General features: G+C 51.3%; 1 protein-coding gene across 2 annotated transcripts in view; it reads left to right on the plus strand.

The window, feature by feature from the left end:
* The window catches only part of SNX29 (sorting nexin 29), a 294,688-nt gene that overhangs the window by 251,006 nt on the left and 21,067 nt on the right, over window positions 1–22,615 (plus strand). For both annotated transcript variants that reach the window (XM_058680249.1, XM_058680250.1), the window contains one exon: window positions 7,799–7,939. In XM_058680249.1, the coding sequence (XP_058536232.1) occupies window positions 7,799–7,939 (141 nt within the window). The remainder of the gene's footprint in view (window positions 1–7,798; window positions 7,940–22,615) is intronic.

Here is a 22,615-nt window from a genome sequence, read left to right on the forward strand (position 1 = left end):
GAGGTGAGAGGGGCTTCTTCATGATGACTCACGGGTCTCTTTAAATGTCCATTACAGAGAAGTGCCCAGGGTGCCTGTCTCACATCTGAATTGTTCTATTGTTCTGTTTGTTTTTCACAACTCCGAAATGATTACTGCAAAAATTCTTAAATTGGATGCTTTTCAAAGAGGGAGATTAAAGAGCCAGAGCGCTGTCTCACAGCTGTGTGCAGAAGCATCTGGGGTTCTCTGGGACGCTCGGCACTGGCAGCTGCCCAGCCTCACCTCGGGTTCTGTGTGACACGCCGAAGCCCAGTCACTCTCTGACCACAAGCCCCCATTGCATCTTGTAGCCTGTCTGCCCCGAGCTCAGTACTGTTCTCCGCGTGCTGTTGAATCAAGTCTCCTCTGCGCCTTCTGGTGGGGAGCAGTTCTCTGCTGTGTCTGGCACAGGTACTGCAGTGTTCTTAGCTGAGCTGTCCTCTCATTGTCCTATGCCTCCTGGATCCCCGTGGCCCTGCCTGCTGCTCCCCCTCCTGTTCTAGGCAGACCCATGCAGAGCCTTGAGAGGAAAATATTTATTTTAAAAGAGTTGTAAAGAGAGGAAGAGATTGAGAGAAGGAGATCTTCCATCCACTGGTTCACTCTCTACGTGGCCACAGTGACCAGTGCTGGACCAAGGCAAAGCTTGGAGCCAAGAGCTTTTTCCAGGTCTCTCGTGTGGGTGGCAGGGGCTCAAACACTTGGGCCATGTTTTGTCACCTTTCTTGGGTACATTAATAGGGAACTAGACCAGAAGTAGAGCAGCCAGGACACGAACTGGTACCCATGTGGGATGCTGGTCTGACAGACCATGGCTTAACTCACTGTGCTGTAACACTAACCCCTGTTAAAGTCTTAATTTGAGTCTCAATCTTATTTCTGGGGATAAAATTGTACACATACCCGCATGTGATTAAAACCATACTTATCAGGATGTCCTCCAGGCTGCCTTGTGTGACTGCAGGCTGCAGTAACCCCTCCTGTTAGGTTCCCACAGGTGCTCCATGGGGCTGCCCTCAGAAGGGGCTCCACTATTGCTGAGTCCCCGGGAGCTGTCTCTAGTGTCCTCTCAGCGTCCTGCCTCTCCTGAGCTTCCCGTGGCCCTGCTGCTGCTACTCCTTCTGGTGGTGACCCTTGTTAGGACACAGTGGTCAGTGTTGCTCTGGCTTGGGAGGGAATGGGGGTGCTTTTTCGGCTGTGTTCCCATCGGAGCATCTCCTTAGTCTTGCTATTATCAGGCTTGAGCCTGTTGCCCTCCATTTTTAATACTGGAACTTTTGGATGTTGGCAGGTAAAAAGCATGCATGCGTAATGGTGTACCATGTGAGGATTTCATCTCCATGTGCACTGTACATGTGACCATCAGTCAGAGCATCCATCACCACCCATAGCGGGTATCCGCCATGCGAGAGCGTGTCAGTGAGGACACTTAAAATCTGTTCCTGTGTCACATTTGGGGTGGTTGCAGTAACTACCACCATCCTGTTGCCCATTATGTCCCTACAACTCACTCATTTTGTTTTTCTAAAAGCACTTGTTTACTTATTGGAAAGGCTGAGCTATGGAGAGAGAGAAGGAAACCAAGACTGAGAGAGAATATGATCTTCCATCTGCTGGTTCACTCTCCAAATGACAATGGCTGGGGCTGAACCATACTGCAGTCAGGAACCAGGAACTCCTGGATCTCTCCCAAGTGAGTCCAGGGGCCAAACCTCTTGAGCCGTTGTCTGCTGCTTTCCCAGGTACATTAGCAGGAAGATGGACCAGATGTGGAGCAGCTGGAACTCAAACCAGAGCTCAGAGGGGATGCCAGCATCACAGGCAGCAGCTTTACTCCCTGCACCACAACATGGATCCCAAACTTACTCATTTTATAACTGAAAGTTTGAATCCTTGAATTTATACTTCCCCATCCCAACCAACCACACACACACACTCCTCACCCCCGCCCCTCAACAAACTCTCCCGTAAGTTTGACATTCAGATTCCATGTGTAAGTGAAGTCAAGCACCCATCTTTCTGGTCTTGCCTGTATCACTTAGCACGGTGTCTCCCAGCAGCTCCTGTGTTGTCCCAAATGACAGGAGTCCCTTGTGACTATGTGATGGCCCAGTAGTAGCCCACTGCGTGCCATACAGCACATTTTCTTCATTCGTGCTTCGTTGCTTTTCTTCCAGACCACAGATCCCAGTCCAGCTACCCCATACGCTCTGCAGGTCCAGCACAGCTGGAAGAACCACATCGCTGTCCTGCGGCTTTTCCCCACCTGCCATTCTGTGCCTTCCACTATAAGGTGGCTTATACCAGGCCAGCTGTCCTCCCCATAGGCTGAGCTCCAGGAGGGCCTGGGTCAGGTCTGGGATTTTGATCTCCATGATATCCCCAGGCTCCAGCCTGGGCTTGGTGCATATGTGGCCACGCGGTGGTGACCCTGAGCGGGGGACAGGCAGTTGTGAGGGCGGGGGAGGGGAGCGGGGGGCTCCAGAGACTGGGAATTGTAGGTTACTTGATTGAGTCTGAAGGGGAGGTATGTCCCCTGAACCTGTGTCCAATTCTTTTCACCTTGGACAACCGATGAAAGAGTCTGATGGGAAGGCTGGTCTTCGGGTCCCCACTGGCCATGCTCTTTGTTAAGTGCTGAGGGTGGGCACTCCATGATTCTGCCTGAGACACCATCTCTCAATCAGACGCTTCGGTGCTGGCAGCATGGCCATCTGCATCCCCTAGAGTGGGGTTGGCTCTGTCCCCTCCCTGCCCTGATTCCTCTGTGCTTCTTCAGATGACCTGAAGTCATGCCTAAATTCTTAACGCAGTTCCTCTTTTATTAGCCTGCCTCGTTTACGTAACCCAGTAAACTGAAAAGTTGCATTTCTTCTAAGCTATCCATCTCATCAGTGTTTGACTAAAGTAATATCCTTCTATCAGCGTGGTCACACAGTAATTCAGGCATTTTGTTCTAGCAGTGAGGACATTTTGAGTTAATAACACATGAAGCTGTTTCATTAAAAGGAAAGTTTGTTAGAATACATTAACACACGCCACGAACCAAAACACAAATCATTGCTTTCCTCGGCTATTAAGGAAGCAAAATGAATTAGGACCTCAAAGCAGTCTTAAAAGAATCTTTGCCAGTGTGAGTCCATCTGCCTATCTTTGTGCTGAGCATTCCATCTAAAAGGTGTGGAGTCTTCAAGACACTGCGGCTCCTGCTCTTCTTGAAGGTGGGCAGGTGCGGCCGGCTTCTAGGTGTGGCACGAGCCTAGGGCCCAGTTCTGGCTCTGTTGCTTCCTCCCTGGGTTGTCATAGGGCTGTTTTTTCATTGTCCCTGACTCTGGCTGAAGCTGTATAGAGTCCTAGGGTCTCTGCGTATGTTCCGTGTGAAATGCCTGGTCTGTGAAAAGGGCTACTAAGTGGTACAGTAATTATTTTTTTTTTTAAAGATTTTTTATTATTATTGGAAAGCCGGATATACAGAGAGGAGGAGAGACAGAGAGGAAGATCTTCCATCCGATGTTTCACTCCCCAAGTGAGCCGCAACGGGCCGGTGCGCGCCAATCCGATGCCGGGACCAGGAACCTCTTCCGGGTCTCCCACGCGGGTGCAGGGTCCCAAAGCTTTGGGCCGTCCTCGACTGCTTTCCCAGGCCACAAGCAGGGAGCTGGATGGGAAGTGGAGCTGCCGGGATTAGAACCGGCGCCCATATGGGATCCCGGGGCTTTCAAGGCAAGGACTTTAGCCGCTAGGCCACGCCGCCAGGCCCGATACAGTAATTATGATGGTGCCTCAGCAAGTTCACAGAGAAGTGCAAGAGGTTTATTTTGATCTAGAAAATTTTTGAAATATGTGCATATTTTACTTAGCACACATTTTCCATAAACTTTTTTTTCCGGAAAAAATATGCACAGATTTCAAACTTGTTTTGCACCAAAATAAACTTTTAATTCCATTTCCCACTATTCTTTTGAACCCCCCCACCCCTTGTGCTAGCATTCACTGTTGAAATTGCAGTGTGCATAAGAGAGTATTCAGGACTTTGGTTTATGAAGAAGTCATGGGAAGGTGCTCACGGGGAGCGAGGCACTTGCTGTGAGCCTCGAAGCCTGTTGTTTTGGTTCCAGACCAGGAACGCCTGCCACCTTCCCCTGGCGACATTCTCGGTGGGGTCCGATCCTCACTGGGGTTTGTGGCCTCATCAAGCACCCCCTCTGAGGTTCTCCTCCTAAAATAGCTCTCTGGTTGGGGCCCTTGGGTGCCGTGTGACAGGGAGCTCTATAAATTCCCTGGCCAGCCAGCAGCCAGCTCAAGGGACACCTCGTTCATGATCACCAGCCCCAGTCACACTTTCCAGGTTTTGCTTTAATGCTGGGAAAATCACCCACAAGGATCACCTAGGAGCTGTGCTGCTTCTGTTGACAGAGTTCTGAAAGGGGAGGGGCTCCTGATTGCCTGACCTGCAGGCTGCACCTTATGCTCCTATTTCCTCGCCTGCCTGGCGTCTGACAATTAATCAGGCATGGTAATTACCTGCTTTAATTTTGTGATTGCACATCCTATAATTACCCCTAATTCTGTAATAGGGAAGTTCATGTACACAAAGGCATCTGATGGCGGAGGTGACAGGGGTGACAATATCACCAGCTGCCGTGGCTTCCTGCCTGCCAGGCACAGGGCGAGCGACAACGTCTCTTAGTCACGGTTCCCACGTTGCAGTCACAGGAGCTGAGTCTCCAGGCGGGGTCCCTGCCCTGAGGTTGCCCTGGGATGGGAACTCAGGCCTGTTTCAGCGCAACTTCTGCCCTGCTCACGACTGTGCTGGGAGCCAGGCGCTTTGGGCTTGGGAAGCCTGTGCCTGTGCCTGGCAAGCCTGCTGTAAACCAGATGTGGGCTGCTACCACTGATGGAAACTTTTCCATCTGCCTCCTCTTCTCTCCTTGTCTCCTCTTCCCTCCTCAATTCCGCTTTCCTTCCCTTGTGCACGTATGTGTGTGATGTTTTATGTTGGAACATCCAACACTGCATGGTTAGATGTGTTTGTAAGGTCCAGATCATTGCCTGCACACAAACACACTGGTCTCCTACCTATTAAGACAGAACTGCCAGGGCTCTTATCAGTTTGTAAGTGGACAACCAAGACTTGGAGAGGTGAATAAGTGAATGTAGTGTAGATTGTTTGGCTAGCCAGGAGCGGAGCTGCCTCAGTGCTGATGTCTGACCAAGTGTCAGGTCCACATGAGCTATTACCCACAGGGCCCTGACCCTGTCCGCAGTCTGGTGTAGACAACTTAACTGTGTGTTTAAGGTGGGGCTTGCTCTCCTGGGCGAGGGAAGTCATGGCTTGGCTTGGTTTTGGTGTTCGAGTTAGTTGGAATGCCTGAATCCTGATTACGTCGCTTGTTAGCCTCTTATATTTTATTTTGCTTTTGCTGAGTCAAGGGGATTGGACTGAAAGTGGCTTTTTATTGCTTGCTTTAAGAGGAAACTGTTTCCCCCCGCCCCCCCTGGAAGAGGTTGACTCTTTGTATCCCTCTGAGAAATCACTATCTTTATAGTTCAAGAAGAGAAATTGGGGCTGATCAAACTTAATTTGGAACAGGGAGTCCTTTAATTAAAAAAAGAAGTGACAATTTTGGGCATAAGCTTTTTGAATTCTTACTTGAAATTAGTGATTTGGTTAAGTGTAATGCAAGGACAATTTAATCTGCAGAGAAACATTCCCAAGGCTGAAGGCACTGCTGCTGAAGATGGGCTTGGATCAGGTTGGAAGGAGAGGTACATATGAGGTTGGAGGTTATGGTGTCAGAGACCATGTGGAGAAGAGGCCATGGGGCATCAAAGGAGTTGAAAGGGGGCCCTAATCCCCAGCTGGTCCCTTGCTGCCTGGGGGTTTCCTTAGGGAGCTTGCTGTGCGAAGTGCCAGAGTTAGACCGAGGGTGGGAAGCCCTGGATTCACACCCCTGCCCCCTCCCCGCCGTGACCTCTCATGCCTTCCTCTGAGAGTCAGGCTGTCTGCTGTAGACACCTTGCAGTTTCCAGTGAGAATGAACAGGGGTGGCGGTGGGGGCGGTGGGCAGGTGGTGCCTGGCTGAGAGCCTGGTGAAAGGTGCTTTACATGTGACTGTGGCTGGCATTGCAAGTGTGTGTTTCAGTGGAGTTTGAAGCCACAGCACTTTGCTGGTGGGGAAAGCTCCCCACATGGTGGGTTTTGTGGTGCTTCTTTACTCCCATGAATGTATATTGTGGGAATCTGGGTTTGAGCACTTACAGGGAGTGAGCACTCTGAAGTTGTTCAAAGTAGAGTCCCAGGAGAGTCTGCCTAAAATCTGAACGTTTTGATGTCTGGCTTGAGCTAGACCTGCCTCATTCAGATCATTGTAGGGAATTCATGTTCAAGTTGATCACCCAGATCAAGTTGTTCTGGGGGCAGACTTGCCCTGGGTAGAGACTCTGGACATGGTGGAGTCCTGTTCCTTGGGTGCAACCTGGTGGTCTCCCCAGTCCTTCTTAAGTCTTGATTTCTTGAACACCTCTTGTTCCCCTCCCCACAGAAGCCATAACTTAAAAAGCTGGAAGGCCAGGGATTCTCTTTCTGAGATAAGTCAGCTTCTGTGAGCCATGCATGCAGGTTGGCGTTGTCCTGGCTTCAAAGAAGTTAAAGAATTCTAAAGAAAACTCAGATAAACAGGAACCGTATAAGTTTGCCAGAGCACAGGGCAGTCGCTGAAATTATGTGACTGTGCAGGTGCTGACAGACTGCAAGCTTCCAGACGCTCCACCCTCTCCCTGAAGCTGGCTGTGGCTCTGCACTGACTTCTCAGGCAGTCGCTGGGGTCCAAGCAGGTGAGACAGATGCAGGCAGAGCAGGAGCTTAGAACAACACCTGCAGAGCAGGTGCTGTGGTCCAGGCAGAGGGCAGGACCATTCTGTGGTAGGACTGGCCCCATTTCTCAGGAGTTGGTCATCGCGAGTGAGAACCAGGACTGATCAGACTTGAAGGCCAGATTGCTTGCTCGGGCCACTCTGTGGTCTACATGCTGGGAGGACAAGGTCCTGGCAGGAGGAGGCGTGGTTTTGCAGGACATATCCTGGCTTCAGACATAGACACAGTGTTTTAAGTGCTTATGGGAAATGACCCCTGGGTTGGGTTTGTGTCTGAGACTTCAGCTAGAGAGATAGATCTGGGAGGCACTGGCTAGGAGTGGGTGCATGTGAGAGGGCCGAGGAGGGGCCCACGCAGGAGGCCCAGGAGGAGCAGTCAGGGAGACCAAGGACAGGCCCATGCAGGAGCAGTCAGAGGGGCAGAAGGGGACTTAATTTTCGTGGGTAGAAGTGGCTGACTCTTGGGTGCTAGCTAGGCAGAATTCATCTTTGAATCCAGGGTCCTCTTTTGATCGTTGAAGAGGCTTCTAAGATGTGTATTGACATTCAGTGGTCACCAATTATAGGAACCACTTGTCCTTGGAAAGTTTACCCTCTGGGCTATAACTTTTAAACCTATGTCAGTCTCTCTTGCTCCCCATGGTCTCCCTTGCAGTATAGTTGCTGTGAGTGCCTGCAGAAGGCTGAAGGAATGCAATCAGCTCATTCTTTGCTGTACCTGGTTGCTCACTCAGCACCACTGAGGGCTGCTCCGTGCTGGGAGTCTGCATCCAGCACTGTGCTGGACAGGTGTGGCTGCGGCATGGCTGGGGCAAGTTTGCGCAGGGAGAGCGTTGCCCAGATCCTGCCGCTGCGCGGTGCGGGTGTTGAGGTTAACACTTGCGTTCTCCCACCTTGGCAGGTCTACATCCGGATCAAGGACGATGAGTGGAATGTCTACCGCAGGTACACGGAGTTCAGGAGTTTGCATCACAAGCTGCAGAACACATACCCTCAAGTGCGCGCCTACAGCTTCCCACCCAAGAAGGCCATTGGAAACAAGGTACCATCCTCAGGGCGAGGCCCGCAGCTGTGTGGTCTGTCTGTTTTAGATGACTGTTTACAAATGCGTACTTCTTACTGAGATGCCAGCTAATGTGAGAGAAAGCGGTTAAAAAAAATCTTGTCACCCATAATCCCACTGGGTACAGGCAGTCAGCACTATGTCTGGTTTGCGTAAATTTTCGTGTTTCTCTAGGCTAGGGCTTGTGAAACTTCTATAAAGAGGCAGATCCTGAATTCTCACGGCTTTCAGTGGACATGACAACCTGGTCATTGTGGTTGTGTAAGCACCCACACACAGTGTGGACAGAAACAAGTGTGGTTGGGATCCAGAAAGTTTTTAAAGATTAGGTGGTAGCGGGGACTCAGCCTAGTTTGCTGACCAACGTTGTGGTCCAAAAATTTTCCCGGTGGTCATGATGTCCATCTGGACACAGGGCTCTCAGAGTCCTTTTGGTGCTGTCCGTGCCTGCAGGAGCCACATCGGGTCTGAGCGTCAGTCTGTCACCCAAGCCAGCTTATTGCTTGCTATGCAATTGATGTGCAGTAGACGGGCAGTGTGTTCGTTAAACACCCATGAGCCTTAAACATCATGGGTCAGGACAGGTTTCAGTTAGGCAGAGGTGAGGAGCAGGGCCGAGGTTTGATGAGGGGCTCATGTTCGGTGTCCATCATGGGTTACCTGGGACCCCAGCTGCCATCCCAGTGCTGGGGTGCACCTGAGTGGGTGTCACTGCAGTTGTGACAGCAGAGGCTGGTCGGGCTGTGACCCCTCAAGGAAGCAGTGAGTCCACTCCTGCCCTGTGCCTTGAGGGAGGAGCAGCCTCACCCCTTCTACCTGTGGCCCACACGGGGCTGTGCTCCTAGGGATTCCCTCACCTAGCAGGCCTGTGCTCCTTGGGAGCCCCTGGCATGCAGGTCCTGCCTCCTGCCTTGCTCTGCCTGCTCTGGGCAGCCACAATGCTTGCCCTTCCCCCCTCCTGCCTTCCTGCAGGTCCCTTTGTGAGCAGCACAATCCAGACTGAGTCATGTTGGCTAAAATCCTCCAGGGGCACCCGTGGCACATACGTAGGGACACTTTCCTTACTGTGTTCCTGCCTTCCTCCCCTCATACCCCACTCCCCACCCAGACCTCTCTCCTCCTGGGCCATCCACACCCTAACCTCAGGGCCTGTGCACATGCTTGGAGTGGCCCTGCCCAGTTCCCAGCTCCTGGCCCGCTGGCTGCTGTTCCCTAGAGAGGCTATGCTTGACTTCCTGCTGTCATGCTGCCCTTCAGTCACTCCCTCACCCATTTGCTTCAGCTTTCTTCCCAGAACACACTAGCGGTCAGGGGGATTCTGTGTGTATGTGAGAGTTCTGGAAGCTCATGGAGCAGGAGCAGGGTCCATGTCCCTGTCTCCTAGAACTCTACCTGGCAGCCCAGGCGCTCGTGGCTTGAGTGAGAGTCTAAGTTAAACACAAGTTTAGTGGGAAGGTCTCCCCTCGCTGTCAGTTTCTGCTTTGCTCCACTGGGTCTCAGGACAAATTCACAAAATGTCAGCTTCATCAGTGAACAGAGCACTGTGTGGGTGGCTTGGGGCTCCTGGCTCTGTCTGTGTTTGCTGAATGGGCAGCAGGTCAAACACATCTTGGGAGGCAGGAAGGGGATCTCTCCGATGTGAAGGATGGATGGCCGGCACCCGTGCCCAGAGCTTTGCTGGCAGGAGGGTGCAGGTGAGGGACCCTGTGGGCATGGCTTCAGGGAGCAGGGCAGAGCCAAGCCTCGGCCCGTCCAAGGGGAGGAGAATCTGCCTCTCAAAGCTCCTCCGGCACCAAGGCCAGGGGCTTTCCCCAGAGCTGCAGATAATTCAGCTTGCTGGAGAAACTGTGCGTGTAAATCCTCATTACCAGCGCAGACCCTGGTGTGTGGTCAGGGAGCCAGCTAGCCTTCCCCTGGCCCTTGAAGCTCCCTTGTGGCTCCGGCAGGGTGGGAAGGACAAAGATGGATGAGGGGGAGGGGCAGGGGTGACAAGCAAATCACTCTTCACAAAGGGTCCTGGGTGCCAGAGGAGGGGCCCGTGTCATCTGGGGAGGCCGAGGCAGGTGGCACTTCACCTTCCTGCAGGAGGCGCGAGGCTGGAAGCAGCTGGGGCTGAGCTTGCCTCCTCTCTTTCCTGTCTGGGATTCCTTCTGCCTCTGTGACAGCAAGCACACAAGCAAGCAGCCCGGAACAGCCTGTACTCTGTCGCTTACAGGCTGGGGCTCAGCAGGGGTCTGCAGGGCCATGTGCCTTCCCGGGAGCTCCACAGCCCTACCTTTGCCAGGTGCTTAGGCTTCCTGCCTGCCTTTGCACCTGGCCGCTTCTTCCACCCTCCAGCCATTCTCCAGCCATTCTGGCCACAGTGGCCAGATCCTCTCCACTCTGAAGGAGCGTGTGAGACTGGGCCTAGCTGAGGAGTTAGCCTTTCATCTCAATGCTACTTCATCTCATCACGCCTGCCAAGGCCCCATGGCCATGGGAGGCAGCACACCGGCAGGTGTGGGCACCCACAGGGAAGAACATTGTCCAGTCCAAGGTCAAGGGCTGCTACCACTGCTCTGCTTTACACACAGGGAGACAGGAGACCCTGGGGTTGAAGGGGTTTGGCCAAGGCTGTCCACTTTGTCAGCGTCGAGGCTGGCTCTGGCCCAGGCAGACCATCTGCAGAGTCCCAGCCTTTAACTCCTGTGAGGGTGGCCTCTGTCCCAGCAAGGATGGTCCAGGTACCCAGAGGAGGGATAGCGAAGACAGGCTGGCCATGGCCAAATGGTTGAACATTGAGGCTGGCCTCTGTGAAGTCAGTTTGTGACCTCGGTGCTGTGGGAAGCCGAGAAGAGGCAGGCTGGGTTGGGATCCCCTCTGTAGCTAAGCCATCTACCTCGACTGTCCCCCTTAGCTCCCACACATGTGCCGCCTGCAAGGCCTAGCCATAGACTTGTGCAAGGTCTTCCGGTAGTCCTAAGCGTGTGGGGAGACAGACAACTCCTTCACTTAGCGTTCTCTGCTCCCACAGCATTGTGCCAGCTCTGCAGGGAAGAGGCCATGACAGGTACTGAGAACAAGGGGAAGAAAAGCTTCTTAGGGCACGGCTAGCTGTGTGTTCTTGGGCACATGGCTTGATCTTTCTGTGCCCTAGTTTCCCCTTCTCCACACCAGGAAGTGTGTGGTGCTGCCAGTGTTGTTTTGAAGATGGTGGCGTTTGTCACGTGTTTACAGCAGTGTCTGGTGCTTGGTAAGCGTTGTGTTATGGTATGACATAGGGGCTGGTGGTGAGATGGCATATTTTATCCCCAGCGATGCTGGCACCCTGAGTATGTGCCACAGATGAGCCTGATGTAGGGCTCTGTGCAGAACCTGGCCACCCTGCCAGGCATAACAGTATCAACCAGGAATGCCAGAGCAGACTGAGTCCATAGCTTCATTTTTCCATCATACAGTTCTTATCATACCTCACAGAGAAGTTCTACCGGGTGAGGGAATTTGTTCCTGATGCCAATAAAAGTTTGCTTGAGGGCCCCATGGAATTGAGCCCGACTCTCCCCATGGCCTTGTACTGCCTGGCCACTCCCACAAATCCAAACCCTTGTTTAGGAGCTGGAGCCACAGGGTTCTTCTGGGTGAAGCTGCTGCAGCCCAGATAAATGAGGGGCTGGGGAGAATTGAACAGAGGCTCACAAGCGCAGCTCAGAGGACACGGGAATAACCACACTGCGTGGAGCAGAGGTCCCACCAGCTCAGACACCATGCCTGGAGCTGCGGGTTGTCTAGAATGAGATCCGGGAGAAGCAGCTCCAGCTGAAGGAAGCCATAGCCTCAAACTCAGGTTTCCTTTGACCCCTGTCACCCTGGTACTTAACGCATTAAGCCAGAGAAGAGGGCAGCCGGGCTCCTTATCCATCACCGTTTGTGCATGTGTTTATTAGCACAGTCAGAACTTCTCAAAGTATTTTCCAAAAGAGCAACTGTTAAGGTCGTTGTGCCAGAAAAAATCGTCTTAGGAGAGACGTTGGTGAGCCTCAGACTTAGTTTGTGTGTGTGTGTGAGAGATGGAGGGGTAGTTTTTCATGATACTAAAATCCCATGAAAAAAACATCAAGGTCATTTGAAAAGACAAGAGCCAGAGCCAGCAACTAGAAGCACATTGCTACCCTGCTGCCCTCCTGCACGGCCCCTGCATGTGGTGCATGGAGGCTACCCTAATTGGTCGTGGTGATCACAGACCTTGCAGGGCCTATGCCCTGTGGTAGCCTCGCCACCTCCTCCAGGAAGGCTTCCCCCAGCAAAGAATGAGCTGTCCCTCTTCTGGCTTCCTTTCTCATGCTCTATTCATCCGGCTTCCTGCCTTCCACTTCCCTCTATATGACACCAGGGAATTCAAGAGCAGGGCCTGACTGCCCTGAGTCTCTGACCTAAAATCTGTCAGAGTGGTTGGAGCATAGTAGGTGCACAGTAAAACAGCATGGTAAGACAGTTCGAGCTACTTAGAGATTTGTGTGCAGCCTGTTCTTGTTACACCACCAAATCCCTTTGGCCCAGTTGCCACGCTCACTTTGACTTGGAAATGACTCCGTATGGTGCTATGGAAGATGATTGTTCATGCTTCTTCCATGATCCTGTGGACCCGCCCACTGATTGTTCAGCAGGATTCCTGCTGGCAACAAGGATTTGGTGAACACCCACTGGGGATGTTGGTCAGTTGTCAGGTGTTGCGATGAAATGCTACGACAGTCTGCCTTATGGTGGAAGGTTGATTGTGGCTTACAGCTGTGATGGTTGGCTCCCTGGCTTGGCTTCTGGAGTGACCTTGCTGGTGGGATCCCAGGCAGCTCAGCGAGAGATGAGTAGTGCAGGTGTCTGTGTCATCACCACCCTACAATACCACAACCACCCAACTGAATGGTCCCCACCCTGACTACTTCCCAAAGGCCCCACCTCTGAGCCCCATAGCTGAGTGCGGTTTTTACTTCCTTAGTGCTGTTAACACCTGAGTTCAGGGTCTAAATGCCCAAACCACAGCATTGGATGTGGCCTTCCCATTTACAGACTTAGTATTCAGACCATGGTGCTGGAGCTGGCCCTCCCAATTAAGCAGCCACTATGGGCTGTTTCCTCTACTTAAGTCATCTCAGGCTGAACTGGAGAGTTGTGTCTCTGTAATGGGCCCATTGGTTCTCTCATTGATGCGAATTATTAGACACTTGACTCAGCTGGGCATTAAATATTGTCCAGAATGTTTCTGGGAGCTATTTACTCTCTCCTTTGAGCTCTGCAGGCCTTGTGAAAACATTCAACCCATGTAACATCTTCCTATTCCCCTCCTATTTTTGGACAACGGATTAAAACCACGACTTGGAAGAGTCCTACTCAGCTCTTACCCCTTCTTGAGTAATTGAGAATAATTGCTACACCTTCTCCATTCAGTGCTCCCACTAATATTTGAGGACTTTGTGTTGCAAACTTGGTTTATCTTTAGTTGGGGGTAAAAAAACCTTTCAGTCTTTCAAGTTGCAGCTGTTCCAGTTCTTTCTGTGGTAATACCTGCTGGGGTTCAGCATCCCTCACAGGCACAGGGAGCCCCTCCCTACCCCACAGCCAGGTGTGTTGTTAAGAGCCATGTGATCAAGAGGTCAAGAATGTGGGCCATGGGGCCTTGGAGGCTTGGACTCAGATCCTGCCTCAGACACATGCTGGCTGTCCCACATGGGTGAAGATGCTAACAGCTCTTGTGGAGGTTCCCATTTAGTTTTGCCAGCATGGTTTTCATATTTTTGTAATTTACAACAACAGAGACAAGTACATGCTAGATTCTTTCTTCCTTCCTCTCCTCCTCCTCCTACTTTCTTTTCTTGTGGTGATAGTGGTGATGGGTTTTTTGATTGCTGCTGTCATTCTCATCTTTGAAATCAAGATATAACATACCTGTGAGGGATTTTCACACTGTGGACATGCTGAGGTTTATAATGCCAAGAAGGAGGCGTGAGCAGAAAACACTTCTTGTCACTTCCTCACACTGGGGGCTGCTGTCACAATTTCTGATGCCATGAGGTAGTTTGTAGGACTCAATATAAGGGGACTCATCTAACAGGTCCTTCTTTGTGTCTGATTTCTTTCTCTTCTGACATTTGCCTCTGGAAGACTCATCCATGTTGTTGCAAGTGGCAGTTGTTGGCTCATTTGCATTGCTGTGTGGTATCCCACGGTGTGAATGTCCCCACAATTTGTTTATCTTTTATTCTTGAAATATACTTGGTGGCTTCTGATTTGGCTCAAGTACAGCTGGTGCCACAAGGAACATTCCTGGAAGTTCTTCTTCATTCTCTTCTGCTAGAGGCCAGCCCTGTCCCTCAGAGTAGAGCAGGTGCTCCTGGCTGGTGCATCTGCTTCCTGTTGGTGAAGGCTGCCAGCAAGTTCCCCAATGTGTTAACATGGTGATGACTTCTTGGAGGGAGGGAAAAAATACCAAGTGGAAGGAAAATACCACCCACATTCCTACCACCTGGAATTAGCCACCATCCACGTTTTGTCATCTTGGCTTCTAAGCACTTAACACATCACCACAAAATGGTTTGAATGTGCTTTCCGAACAGACAGGAAAGCGTAATGAATATCTCATGTTACCATCCATGCATATCTGTGGTACAGTCTAGAAAATGAACATTTTAAATAGAGCTGAATGTGCTCTGTCGCCTCCCTCCCAGTTCTTAATCCAGCCTGTGCATGGGTTATACTTTGATTACAGTGATTATGAGAGGGTTTTCTTTGTCTGATTCCCAGAAGTGATATCATCCTTTATGTATCCTTTCACAACTTCACCAGTATTATGGTTTGGGGATGAGCTCATTTTGTGTGTGGCATTCTGTTCTGTTATTGTATTGCTTGGTACTCTGTTGTAGTATGACTGTTTATGTTGTAGTTGTTAGGTCTCTCTTTGGTGGATGCCTTAGGTTGTTTTTTTGGTTTTTTCCCTCTCCCTTATTGCAGTGAGCATCCTTGTAGCTGTAACTTGTATATATGCTGAGTCCTAGTTTCTCTAGAGTGTGTCCTAGGATTATACGAATGAGGTTATATGAGATGTGCTTGTTTCCATCTTGCCACATGGCTCTCCAAGGTGGCGGCCCCAGTTCACTTCCAGCCAGATGAGGGCAATCCCTGTGGTTTCTCATCCTCTACAGCCCTTGCCATTGTTTGACTTAAATTTTGTATTTTTCCACCAAAACTGGCACTCTGATATGGGATGCTGGCGTTGCTTAACTCACAGAGCCACAATGGCAGCCCCTCTCATTGTGACTTTAATTTGTCTTTCCCAGATACCCAGAGGGTTGGTGATATGGTCATAAGCTTTAACCTTTCTGACTTCCTCTTCCCTTGTGCCCCCCCCCCCGTCATGTTTTGGTTGGGGTCCTTTCCTTGTTGATTCTGGTTTCTCTGCTTCCTGCCTGCAACCGGTGTCTCTTCCATCTCAGTCTTGTCACTTCTGTGAGTAGCAGCTGTGTTGCTTTCACTCTGACATGCACTCCCTTCCCCTCCTTGCAGCTTATCTCTATATTTTCCACCCCACCCCTCCAGGGTACTGGCACAGGGCCGCCGTCACTGCATTTTATGGTAATTGGCATGCAGGACCATGGGGGGCCAGCCTGCACTCTACTTCCATGTGTCCCCACAGCAACTGTCTTTGAATTGTGGTGTGGGAGGTCTTGGGTGTCCTGCAAATGTGGGATGTAGTTTCCACTGCCTCTTGGGAGAACCAGTCTCCACCACATCAAAGCTGCAATAAGCCCAGCCACCCCCGTGGAACTTTACCATCATTTAATTTCTCAGCACTCTGCCTTCCATGGAAATGCGAACTTCCTTTTTTTTTTTGTAATGAATTTTGAAGCTTTTTTGACTTAAGTGCCTGATCCTCATAAGCCCGAGAAAATGGAACTATCCTGTGTCTCAGAGGAGCCTTGAATGTTGGTGTGGAGCCCTCCCTTGTGCCCAGGCAGCACTGTCCCTGTTAGCAGGAAAGCAACACACCCTCTTCACACTGGCGGCCCCAGCCTCCTAAAAGCAGCAGCTGCTTGCAGAGTGCTAAGTACCTGCCGGGTGCCTGCTCTCATTTGATCTCCGTGGCCTCGTGGTGGTCGGGAATTATCCTTCATGCCACCCCTCCTGTGATAGTGCCTATCTTCCTTTTACAGCCTGAGCCCTCAGAGTTCCTTTTTTGTCTCTAGCTCTTAGCATATGCAGTTCCTTCTGAAATACATCACCCCCACCCTTCCCCACCACCACTCTGTGGCTGGTTTCAGGGAACCCCTTCCCAACCAAGTGGGTGCTGCTGTCTGTTGTAGAATGGACTTTTCTTTATCTCTTTTGTTCTGTAAACCCAGTTTATGAGCCTGGCTGCTTGTCTGGATACAGCTGGAGGGACCAGCCAAAGTAGTGACAGGTTCACATTTGGGCTTTGAATATGTTCCTGCTACACAGAGGGTTGAGCTCCACAGGAGGGCCTGTGGAGAGGGTACTAGCAGGGTCTGCAGCTGGTCTGAGGGGCTTGGAATTAGTTCCCAGCCCTGGGGGACTGGGAGTGGCATCAGCAAATGTGGGACACGGAGTCTAGGGGGCTGAATCATCAGGTGCCATGTAAGTGACCATGCCATACTGCACAGTGCCAGGGTTGTGTCGTCGTGATGTGGACAGTGTCCCAGTGCAGGTGTCAGCTGGTACAACGCTGGCTGTGTTGTGCCTGAGACTTGGTTTGTGTTCAGATGGGTGAGCAAGGTGAGGATATAGCCAGCTCTGCAGCTTGGAGAGTGCAGTCTGCCCCGCATGGCAGGCCGTGTTTGCCCTTTACTCTGCATCCCCTGTGGCCTCAGTGCTCAGACTCTAAACAGGGGCTGAGCCCTTGGCTGGGACATGGAAACACCTGTTCACCAGGGGGCCCATTTCTCTTGCTCCCTGGTCTCTGAGGGCTTTTGTATTTGTTGTCTTAGAGGGGCTGACTTTATCCATTCGAGCTTTGAAGAAGTCAGTTGACAAGGAAGTGTCCTAGCCAGGGAAAGCGTGAGTAAAGGTATGGGGCAAGAGGACACATTAGGTCTTGGGATCTGCAAGGTCCCCGATGGCCCAGTTCTCCAACCCCTCGCCTGTGCAGGGCTGGCACCCAAAAAGGCCTCTCAGGTTAAGCCCTGGTCGTGGTAGTAGCAGGCCCTGGGCTTGCTGCATGGGTGGACATACCACTTCCTCCTACCTGCAGGCTCTTGACCTCAGATCGCTGCAAAGCAGGCCAGCCCACACAAGAGACATCAAGGTCTGCGGCCACCGGGCTAGGGATAACACTTCCTCGGCAGCAGTGTGCACGGTGACTCCCCGTGTGCAAAGCCAGCACAGGAGCACACAAGTGCCCTTCAGTTAACCCTTCAGCAACACCATCTCAGGCCCTGCCTGTGCTGGCCCCTGGGAGTGCAGGACAGAGCTAACCACAGAAGGGCCTTGTGTGCAGAGACTAAGACCTGGGATGAAGGAGAGGGCAGATAAAATACACGTAAACATGTAAATACCATGAGGTCATCTCTCATTGTTCCTGAATAACATGAAATAGGTAAGTGAGGTTTGATTCCAGAACTGTCCCCAGACATGTCACTCAGGTCATGGGCAACGTGAAGTATAAACCAAACCTCAATGAATTTCTTTGACTTTCAAAGGGAAGACTTTTCCTCACTATTGCAAACTACACTAAAGGTTTTTAAAAGCAAGTAGTGACTCTTGTGCTTGGCCTTCTCCTGGATGCGAGAAGTGACCAAGCAGGCATGCAGGAGGTGTGTTCTGGGCAGGTGCAAACCTGCCCATTCCAGCCAGTACTCCATAGAAAGTCCAGTAGCTCTTTTCTTTCCAACTTATTCAGAATTTCCCGCTGGTGAAATGTAGGACTCTAATTCCCTGTGAAAAATGGGCATTTATTTGCTTTGTGTCCAGGTTCAGGGCTGCCTCCGATCTGGGAGAGCCAGATGCTTTGCACAGCTGTGTGGCTCCTGAACCTGAGGCTCCTTCTCAGAATAAACAGTGGCTCAGCTTGTTATCATTCCTCTGGGCATTTCCCTCTCCCTGGAGCTATAGGCCTGCGACAGGAGACAGGAGAGGAGGGCATGGCTCTACCCAAGTTTGAACCCTACATCCCCCTTGCTGTGCCTTGGTGTCCACAAGCGTGCAGACAGTGGAAGGTACAGTGAGGGTTGAGTAAGGGCTTTGAGCAGGCCTGGCCTGCAGGGAATGCTCTGAATCTTTTGGCTGTGTGGCTGCTAGGCAGGGATGGCATTTAGAACATTCGGGATCTTCTGGTCACAGACCCTTTTAATGCTCCCCACTGTTCCCTACTCTCATCACTTCCCCACAGGACTCCATTTCACACATGAGAAAAAGCCCATTTTACAGAAGGAAAAACCAAGGCTCTGCTTAGGCTCAAGCTAATTTTCTAGCCCCAGAATTCTTATCCTGCAGTATGAGAGTAAAACTTCAGGGGATCTGTGAGAAAGAGCTACACTTGAACTTGTAGTGCCTTCCACCTGAAATGTGAACTTGAAACATGCATTGAGGCAGCAAGCCATAACAGGCACAGGAGTCCCTGAAACTTTGTCACCCCTGGAAATCAATCAAATACATGTTCTCATCCCATTATGATTGCTGCAAATGTCCGCGAATAGCACCAAGGCTCATTTCAGCTCTGAAAGCACTGTAGCAATTAGACCTGCCTTTGCATCTTGTCATTTAATGCATCAGCAAAGCGGCCCTTGCATTTCTGCATCACAGTTGGGATAACTGTTTAAATAGCTGTCCCATTTGCTATTTGTAAGCATCCTTCTAATTACAGGCTGCAGGGTCTCACCAGGCTGCAGGAAGAGTACACCTCTGCTGCCACTCTGTCCCTGACTGCAGGGTCACCCAGGCACTCCCTGACACGATGAGCATCACCCCCCGCCAGACCCTGCTGTTGTTCTGGGTCACCTACGTCTTCCCAGCCTGTTCTCCTAGTTCCTTCCCACCAAGTTCCTTCCTGTAAAGCAGGTGCTAGATAAATAATTCATAGGGTGGGAAGAACTTGTGTTTCTTTTTCAGCAGTCCTGTTTCAGAGCCCTGCTGCAGGTGTGATCCAGGTGCAGCCCAGCTGGCTTTGGCTGCACGAATGGCATGGATTTAAGGGAGGCTGCCATGGGGGCAGGAAAGAGTCAGGCGTTCCTCTGGGGCTCCAGGATGGGAAGCCTCAAGGGAGAGGGCTCTGTGACCTGAACTTGAGTGCCCAGGATTAAGAAGAGTCATGCTCAGTGAGGGACTTAGGAGCACAAGGGTGGGAGAGGGATGGGACGTTGTGACTGCAGGGAGCTGGGCGTGTGGAGCTTCCGGAAGAGCTGGCCCCAGAGCCTGCCATGCCTCAGAATTTGGCTTCTACCTTTCCCTCCCTCCCCCATCCCTCTCTCTATCCCTTACCTGCTTTTGTGCTGACTTGGTTGTCAGACAAGCTCCTGGCAACACTGAGCCTCCAGCAGGCCCTGTCTTCTGCCGTCCCGACTGCACCTGTAGCAGATAGTCTTTTGCCACAAGCTCCGGGAATAGGATCCACTGATCTGCCTCAGTCACATACTCACTCCTTGTTTTGTTTTGTTACAGCATTGAGATAATTCATACCTCATACAATTTCACCATTTGAAGTGTACAATTTAAAGGCTCTTTGTGTATTTTTGGAATCGTGCCCAAGTACCATCACCGTCAAATGTGGACATTTCCATCAACCCAAAAAGAAATGCTAAGCCATTAGGCAGGCATCCCACCGTCTCCTGCCAGTCTTCTCACCCTGGCATACTCCCAGCTACTCTCTGTCTCTGTGGGTGTTTCTGCTTGGCTGTTTCACAGAGATGGAATCATACCACAAGTGATCTTTGGTGACCGGCTTCCTAGAGTAGCGATTTTCAAGATTTGCTCACATTATGCCACATATCAGAACTTCATTCCTGTTTGAGAACTGGGGTCTAATCCTTAGACCAGGCAATTCACCCCTTTAAAGCACACAGACCGGTGGTGTTTTGTACATGCATGAAGCTGTGCAGCCCACCACAGTGAATCGTAAACTCGGAGGAATTCCATAGTCCCGCTCAGCCATTTCTCCCGGACTCCATGCCCCCGTTCCGCTGCCTGCCTCTCCCCCAGCCCCCGTTCCGCTGCCTGCCTCTCCCCCCAGCCCCCCCCATTCCGCTGCCTGCCTCTCCCCCAGCCCCCTGTTCCGCTGCCTGCCTCTCCCCCCAGCCCCCTGTTCCGCTGCCTGCCTCTCCCCCAGCCCCCGTTCCGCTGCCTGCCTCTCCCCCCAGCCCCCCCTTCCGCTGCCTGCCTCTCCCCCCAGCCCCCCCGTTCCGCTGCCTGCCTCTCCCCCCAGCCCCCCCTTCCGCTGCCTGCCTCTCCCCCCAGCCCCCCCGTTCCGCTGCCTGCCTCTCCCCCCAGCCCCCCCTTCCGCTGCCTGCCTCTCCCCCCAGCCCCCCGTTCCGCTGCCTGCCTCTCCCCCAGCCCCCTGTTCCGCTGCCTGCCTCTCCCCCCAGCCCCCCCTTCCGCTGCCTGCCTCTCCCCCCAGCCCCCCGTTCCGCTGCCTGCCTCTCCCCCAGCCCCCCCGTTCCGCTGCCTGCCTCTCCCCCCAGCCCCCCCTTCCGCTGCCTGCCTCTCCCCCCAGCCCCCCGTTCCGCTGCCTGCCTCTCCCCCAGCCCCCTGTTCCGCTGCCTGCCTCTCCCCCCAGCGCCCCCCATTCCGCTGCCTGCCTCTCCCCCCAGCCCCAGGCAACCACCAGTTCATTTGCTGTGTTTGTAGATTTCCCTATGCTGATAGTTAGCTTTCGGTGGTCTCACAAACACATCACCAGGATCATGCTCTCAAGCTTTGTCTGTGTTGTGCAATATGCCATGCTTCATTCCTCTCGACTGTCAAGTGTTCCAGTGTATGTAGAGGTCATGTTTTGTTCATCTGTTCATCAGGTGATAAGCATTTGTGGTGTTGCCTAGTTGTGGGATTTTTTTTTGGGGGGGGGTGAGTTTTATGGATAATTCTCTTGTGTAAACTTTGGGATGGATGAGTTTTTTCCCCCTCATTTTCTTTTCAAAAATGTATTTATTGAAAGACAGAGTTACAGGGGCAAGACACAGGGGAGCAAGAGGGAGAGGGATTTTCCGTCCACTGGCTCCCTCCGCAGATGAATGCAGTGGCTGAGGCTGGGCCAGAGCAAAGCCAGGAGTCTGAGCTCCTTCTTGGACCGCCACATTTCCACCACTTTCCCAGGTGCATTAGCAGGGAGTGGAACCAAAAGTGGAGCAGTCAAGACTCAAACCACTGCTCCTATGGGGTGCCAGCACTGCAGGTGGAAGCTTAATGTGCTGGACCAGCTCCTTCATTTCATTTGATCCCATCTGAGAGTGGAATTGCTGAGTCATATGGTGTCTCAGACCATTTAACAAAATAACAAACTGTGAGTGACTTGTAAACAGCCACTGATTTAATGTCTAAACGTTATCTTTTGCAGAATGAAAAATTTTTAATGAATTCCAGCATGTTCTTTCTCATTTGTTGCTTGAGGGTTTTTTTTTTTTTTTTTTTTTGATGTGTGTTTAGGGAGATTTTTACCTAACCCAGGATCATGAAGATTCATTCCCATGTTCTAACAGTAACATCATTTTGGCTCTTTGTTTTAGTCTGTGATTCAGTTGTAGGTGATTTTGTGTGTGTGTGTGTGCACAGTGTAACGATGAGGTATAAGCTTCATTATCCTGCATCTGGATATCTAGTCCAGCGCCATATGTTAGAAAGACCGTTTGTTCCCCTGCTGAATTGTCTTGGCATCCTAGTTGAAAATCACTTGACCATATGTGGGAGTTTATTTTACTGATCTAAATATTTATCCTTATGCCACTTCCATACTCTCTGGATTACTGTGGTTCCGTGGTAAGTTTTGGAATTGGGAAATGTGAGTGCTCCACTTTTTTTTTTCAAACTAGTTTGACTACTCTGGATTCCTTAAAATTCCATGTGATTTTAGGATCAGATTGTTAATTTTGCAGAAAAGGCAACTAGGATTTTGATAAGGGTTTCATTGGATATGACAATTAATTTAAGTCTTATCCCTTAAAAAATATTGTCTTCCTATCCCTGAGCAGAGTGTCTCCCCAGCCCTGATTTAGATTGTCTTTCATTTCTTTTATTACAAAGTCAGATATATTGAGAGGAGGAGAGATAGAGAGGAAGTGGGGCTGCCGGGATTAGAACCAGCAGCCATATGGGATCAAGGCAAGGACCTTAGCCACTAGGCCACGCTCCCGAGCCCTGTCTTTCATTTCTTTAAAGGATATGTTTTAGTTCTTCGGAGTACCAGGTGTGTCCTGTTGCCCGTGAGTTTTTTCTTAAACTGCTGTCTGTGACTAGGGGACGAGATGCTCCGATGCTGGACCTCTTTGCTGAGTTCCTGCAGCGCAAGTGGGCGGCCTTTCCCATTGACAAGCACTAGAGAGCAGAGGCTTTTGAAAGGATGGCTGGAGTTCTCCTGAAGGAGCCAAGGGTGGACAGGCCAAGTTCAGAAGAGATTCTTCCGGTTGAAGCCACAGGGGTCCACAGCACCTTTCACTGGGGAGTGGAGCATTCAGACACTGCCTGTTC

This window comes from Ochotona princeps, chromosome 24, assembly GCF_030435755.1.
Source record: "Ochotona princeps isolate mOchPri1 chromosome 24, mOchPri1.hap1, whole genome shotgun sequence".
NCBI lineage: Eukaryota > Metazoa > Chordata > Mammalia > Lagomorpha > Ochotonidae > Ochotona > Ochotona princeps.